This window comes from Apaloderma vittatum, unplaced genomic scaffold (assembly GCF_000703405.1).
Source record: "Apaloderma vittatum isolate BGI_N311 unplaced genomic scaffold, ASM70340v1 scaffold3718, whole genome shotgun sequence".
NCBI classification, from domain to species: domain Eukaryota; kingdom Metazoa; phylum Chordata; class Aves; order Trogoniformes; family Trogonidae; genus Apaloderma; species Apaloderma vittatum.
Genome location: NW_009732229.1, coordinates 528 through 7,280, shown reverse-complemented (window position 1 = coordinate 7,280; position 6,753 = coordinate 528). Strand labels below are relative to the sequence as shown.

The window sequence follows — 6,753 nt, the reverse complement described above, 5'->3', positions numbered from 1 at the left end:
ATTCTGGTAGGAAGGGGGTAAAACCACCACCCAATAACCAAACTTTTTTCTAATCTCAGTTCTAAAATAGTGTATTGAAAATAATCTTTTTTCCTTTGACAATAAACATAATGGACCAGTCTACTATTACAAAGAAAAGATTTCATTTCAAACACTGTGCATGAATAAATGAATTAGGAAAGGCAGAGCTCCAACTAGCAGTAAGTTTTTTAACTACATCCACATTCTAGCTATCAGCAACAAAAAGAAAACTGAAAAGATATGCAAGAGTGGATTATTTTGGAAAACATAATACACTTTATGATACTTATTGGCCACCTGCTGGTTGGCAGTGGGCTACCCTAAAAAAAAAAAAGAAAGAAAAGAACTACTACAATTAGGAAGCATCCCTTATCTACATTAAATAAAAGGTAAAAATATATTTCTTCTGTGTTAAAGCTGCACACTGCACATACTAAATTCCATCTGGAACTACTGAATGTTAGCTTTAGAAACAGATAAAGATCATAATTTCCTGAAAGATACCTATCATTTCACCCTCTAAAGGGCCCAATTCTACTGCTATTCACAACTAAAGATTTGGTTTTGACAAAGGAAGTCTCAAGATTTAGAAATTGATTTTTTAACATTATTTCAAAAGTATATTAAAACCCCCAAAATGTCTGCCTACATCGTCTAACCCATATGAGTCACTTCTATCCTATAAATCAAACATGTAGGAGCTTGGTCTGTTTCAGCCCCAACAGCTAAAGTAGTTTTCAGGAAAATTCTAACATTGCAATACTGGGGAAAGTAACATCTGTTTTGTGACTGCAACTGAAGAGCGTAGGCATAAACATCTCAAGACACAATTAACTACCACTGTCAGGAGTGAAGTACGCTCAGAGAATGACCCAACAGTTTTATATGCAGTCCCTTCAATACCCAGCTGGCTGAGGAATCTCATTACAACAACCATAAAGCCGACTACAGACACCTCAGCAGGCACTGAGGCAGCAAAGTCACTGCCTGGGAGCCCCCACCAGCTTCCAAATTCATTTTTCTGCAACGCGTTACATGTGGGGGAACACAGCACCTGGGCACCCAGTCGGTAGGATTCCAGGCAGATAGAGAAAACCAGGCAGGCGTAACTGCCCCTGCGGTTAGGACCTCTGACAGTAAAACACAAGAGCAAGAAGGTCATTTTTCCTCATCGGCAGCAAAAAGCCAGAGTATTTCACTTCCAAAAGCCGCAGTGCTGAGAGGTATCTAGCTGAATTGTAAAACACATGCTCTAAGGCTTTCTGGGTTTTGTTGTTGTTGTGTTATGGTTTTTTTTTTTGTTCTGCAAAAATGAACGACAGGCATGGAGTAAAGCGTGAAACCTGAGCAAACAGTCCTTTGAAAAGAGCCCAGGGACTTTCATTTGCTCACTATGTCACACACAGAGATGTAAAGTAACTGCACACTGCAGTCTGTGCACAGGTCTTTCAGTCCAAGCTCACCTGTAAGTGTGCAATCGTCTTCCCAAAAGCTTTTCTTTGCTTCACGTAATTCCGTGTTTCTTCAAACATGAATTCACAACCAGCAAGAGCCATATCAGCAATTAGCAGTCTTTCCTTTTGAAACACAAATTACGGAATCCAGTTGAATTAGTCCTACATCTCTCTGTATCAGATGCACAACTGGGACACAGATGTTCAGTGTTGTTCATTAAGGAAGAAGGGGCAGAAATCACATTAAGTATCAAACCAGCCACACGGCATTACTGAAATTAATGAGCGAGACAAATGCCTTGCTGCCTGCAGCTCACTTTTAAGTCTTTTCCAGGGTACTGTTCTATCACAACTCAAAAAATAGCTACAAATCAACCACAGGACTCTTACTGTCTTAAAAATTCACACTGAGTTCTGTTTCAGTTATTGGTTTTCAGTGCTCAGTTTAAACAGTAACTGTATTTAACAATTTCAGTAGGACATCTCTAGAAAAAAACAAGACCTACAAAAAGCCACAACTTGGTGTTTTAGACTTCCTGATAATGTTGAAAAACAGAAACTAAGTACAGAGAAATTACTTCTAGCAGCATTGAAACCACCTGACACATCATGCTGGACCTGTTCACATGCGCATTTATTTCTTTAAAGCAGTAAAAGCTTTCCTTTCATCAGCTTTTGTATTTATTCACACTGTAACTTCAAATAAACACGATTCCTACCAGATGAGGCAAATACAAAGTCATAGTTTTGACAAAGCACAGTCACATTTCTAGAAACCACATTGTCCTTCCAATTAAACAATTCCTTTACTTTGTTATACGGACAAAGAAAAAGTTCCTTATATTTTAATATGTTTCTACTGGTAGAGAGCTAGAACAGCAATGCCTGCTTGTTTCTTTAAAGAGAATGCCAAATGCCTCAGAGATCTCCAAGCTACATCTAATTTACTACGCAAAGTGGTTCCATGCCACAAGTATATAAGAAAATTGTGTTATGTTCTTTTAAATACACTACCCTCACGTTCTTTAATAGCTGGGCTGTTGATTAAAGAGATCTGCTTCTGAGCTGGTGGGATATCAACATTTTTACCAATGCCCAAAGAACTGCACCTTTAGCGCTGTGCACTTCAGTTAAAAAGCAGCAGCATCAACACAACCCTGCCTACAGGCATCCCAATTCTGAGCCAAAGGTTGCTCCCCACCACAAATAATCTTCAGCACTAAGGAAGGTTCTTGCAATGACATTTTTTTCCGTATTCTTTCTACAGACAGCAAAATGCATGTCTTACCTGAGGGAGCTCTGCCATGAGATAATAGAAGCCTTTGTTCTCTTTTCCAAGCAAGGCACTGGCTGGCAACCGCACATCTTCGAAAAACAGCTCCGCTGTGTCCTAAGAGGATTGTAAATCCAACAGTTTATAGCCTGACATTCTCATCTCTTCATGCCACTTCTTTTGCCTCATTTTTTTCTTGCTATTGCATACTTAAACTTGAAATCACAGAATCATTTAGGTTGCAAGTGTCCTCCAGAGGTCATTTAATTACAGCAGCTCCAACAAATCAAGCAGCTGAGGCCCTTGTCCAGTTATCCTTCCCAAAGCTCTAAAGATGAAAGCTCTGCAAGATCTCTGGGCCCACTTTCCCATATCTGATCATTTTTATGGTGAACTTTTTTTTGTTCTTAATACCGACTGAAAATTTTCCTCATTGTGATTTGTGTTCCTTGCCACTCTCCCTTTCACTGTGCTCCCCAGAGAAGAATCTGGCTCACCATCTCTACAGCCAACTGTTAGTCACCTAAAGACACCAGTAAGACCCAATCTTTTGAGGCTTCTTTAGAGTCAAGGAACCCAGCTTTCTCAGCTTCTTCTTGCATACCACATGCTTCAAATTTCCATGGGCAAACTCAGCATATATACTTTGTATGTATACAGTTTGTGCATATTTATAAAGCTTAAGAATTACAATAGCACCACAGTTTTGTTTTATATTTATTTAGCTAATGCCAGGCATTCAGTGGTTTTAGACCTCCTCCAAGTCATTACATGTTAGGGGTTGTCTGAACTCACTTGAGCTTTCAGGCCAATTTTGTTCAGTTTGCGTCCTTTGATGAAACCTTTTGTTCCATTTTCCACCAGAAAAAGGCTGATCCCATGAGCAGGAGATCGGGCCTCCCGGTTTGTAACCGCAACCACGATCACTACATCACTCATCCAACCATTCGTGATGAACACCTGTAGAAAAAAGCAGCTTGAAATAAAGCAACAAGCTAGATGGATACAAGCTGGAGGACACCATCAAGCAACACAAACAAAAATTGCATTGACACTCACAGACGACCTGGGAGGCAAGGTGTAAGTGGTCAGAAGAATTTTAAGCTTTAAGCTTTCTGAATTAAATGTTCTGGAAAAAAACCTTCTATTAAAGTATGAATTAATTTGAGAAGTGTTGTGCGAGTCCGAGGTGTGAAGTTAAAGAATGCACAGATCTGTTCCTATTGTCTGTCCCATGATAAAGAAGGAATACGGCATCAAATGTAAATATTAAATGAACACAGAGGTTCTCTTTTCTAGAAATTACATTAGCAAGGTATAGCATGCAAAATTGTCAATGGTTTTTTGTCACAATTGCTTATCATAATCCCGTAGGACAACTCATGAACTTGCCAAAGTGATCCATCTTAACTCCAGCAAAAACAAAAAGTGAGCTATCTGGCCTGACTGGCTTCAACTGCACAGCATGAGCAAGTATCCTTCCGAGCACCTGTACATACACATTTGTCTGCACACATGCTCATCCCTTCAAATTCTGCTAAGGTCAGAAGTCTCTATCAGTACCAGCAGGAGTACAAAAGATGAGGGGGAGAAAGAAGATTAAGACATTCGGTAGCTTTAAAAGAAACTCCTGAAACCACACTTTCATTTGAACACAGTTTCAGCCTTCCTGCTTTTTTATTATAGCAGTGAAAGAAGTTAATATCATCACTTTGCAACAGCTTGACAACATACACAGAGCATCTTACACTGTTGGGCGTTTTCTTCCAAAACAACCAGCAGACTCCCAAACAAAGATTTCACAGCTTGGGACTTACGTTGCACTGGGGCAACAGAGGTGTTTACTCAGGCCACAGAAGATTTTACAGTGGTAGTTATATATATTTTGTTGTTCAATCTCAGTCTTAAAAATCAGCTCTGGTCCTGCTTACACTATGCAGGACTTTTCCCACTCCTCATTTTCTCACCAGGGTAAGGGGAAGCAGACCTTATCATAGGGTTATTAAAAAAGCAATGTCTTAAGTCCTATGGGGGAAAAAAACCCAAACACATCAAAAAACAAATCCAACATAACCCACATAAAAAAAAAAGTGAAAGGACTGGGGGGAGATACTAAGCGCCGTACATGCTTCACTATCTAAACCCACTCAGTTCCCAAAGCCTATGAGCAGTGTCTATGTCTGTTCACTTACCTTACTCCCATTAAGAATCCAGTCACTTCCATCCTTTTTTGCGTACGTTCGTATTCCCTGCAAGTCACTAAAGTGAAATGCAAAAGGTCTTTCAAGAAACTATTCCAGAAGCTGCAATTTGTATTTTTAATTCTACCCAGCATAAAATAATGTACATTTTATAATGTCCAGGTACAGGCTCAGTGAAAACACATACAGAGGATAGCGACACACGGTGAAACAGCTTAGAGCATAACACAGAAACCACAAGCATGTCGTGGAAAAGGATGATAAATCTATGCAATCATACAAAAGAACGAGGTCCCATTTTAACGTATATTCTCATGGAAGGTGGTGTAATACAAGCACTGACACCAACAGGTCAACACATCCTTATGTCAGCACACCTCAGATGACAAACGCTGGACAAAACCTCACCCTCTAAGCAGGCTCAACCCTGGTAAGGAGGCTCTGTAAAAAGCCACTGGCAACATCTACCCTTTGTAGAAGCCTGCCACCAACAGGTTCTGCTCTTCACCTGTCCCCGTTTTGTAAACCCGCCAGGTCAGCTGTGTCTGCTCCAAACACGTGCTGTCTGCCCTTCAGTAATGATGGGCAAGGAGAGAGATTCCTCTGCTTGAAAGGACTCAGAGGAAAGAAAACAAGGCATTCTGTTCTACAACAAGAACTGGTAGCCACGTCAAGCCCTCTTTACTGAGGCACGTAGTTCTCTTCCAACAACATTTCATATTAAAAGTATATTCACATGACAAGCAACTTAGTGACTATATATTTGGACTATAAATGCAAATACAAACAAAGTTGCTCACAGTGGGAGAAGTTTCAAGTATCTTTAAATGACAAGGCTACAATAAAGTAATCTATAACTACTATTTGTTTTGCAGTACTACCTAATACAGGCTACTGTCTAGTCACTGAGATACCCTTAAAACCAGCAGGGTCAGGAATTTTTCTACTGAGAACATTTTGCAGTGTCTACTGATTTAAAACCACTGTTTTAATACTTAACTTACCTGCCAGCCCCAGGTTCTGTCATGGCAATAGCTCCAATACACTTGCCTGCAATCATTTCAGGGATAAAGCGCTTAATTTGTTCTTCAGAGCCATAGTTTGCGATGTAGGGCATCACTATATTGGAATGAAGGCTGAATCCTGGGCCAGTACAGTTAACATACATCCTTGTGGAGAAGGGGAAAAAAAAATTCAAAACAGAAGTGCTAAAAAGGTTTAAACATTGAATTTTACACAGTTACAATAGAACCAACAATGAAAAAACCCTCACCACACATAAGTCGCAGGTATAATTTGAGCTTGTGGCAGTTGTACTGTTATTTATAGAAGGGACTTTCACAGCCAAATGAGTGTATTAACCTTCCAGACTAACTAAAATGCTTCCCCCAGCCACAAAGTACTATCAGTGGAGCACAAGGACATTTGTTACTTAAACATCCAGAATACTTAGAACAGAAGGGATTTACATATGTCTATACTACCACTTCAGTGATAAAGATAACACCATTTTCTGGAAGCAAGCATCTTATGGGAAAAACATAGTGTCTTGATAATACCACTTAAATTCTTCCTGCAGCATCTCGTACTTACTGCTCCTCCCAGACCACAGCTGAAGAGAGAATATCTGCTCCGATGCCTCCATGCTTTTCAGCAATAGCAACACCCAGCAAACCTTGCTGTCCGGCCTTTTCCCAGAGCTCCCTGCTCACCTGGCCGTCCTTCTCCCATCTGCAAAATGCACATAAGAACACAATCACATGTTAAATCCCTCACGTGCTACTGATTATTAGTCATGGCTGCT

General features: G+C 40.1%; 1 protein-coding gene across 1 annotated transcript; it reads right to left on the bottom strand.

Moving 5' to 3' along the window:
- Nucleotides 1-1,484: 1,484 nt before the first annotated feature.
- Nucleotides 1,485-6,686, bottom strand: LOC104278450 (long-chain specific acyl-CoA dehydrogenase, mitochondrial; the record flags this gene model as incomplete). Its single annotated transcript, XM_009875429.1, has 6 exons — nt 6,543-6,686; nt 5,954-6,118; nt 4,941-5,007; nt 3,544-3,708; nt 2,764-2,865; nt 1,485-1,598 (listed from the first exon to the last, which is right to left on the bottom strand). Coding segments are annotated over exons 2-6 (612 nt in total), but the record flags the coding sequence as incomplete, so codon positions are not given.
- Nucleotides 6,687-6,753: the final 67 nt, after the last annotated feature.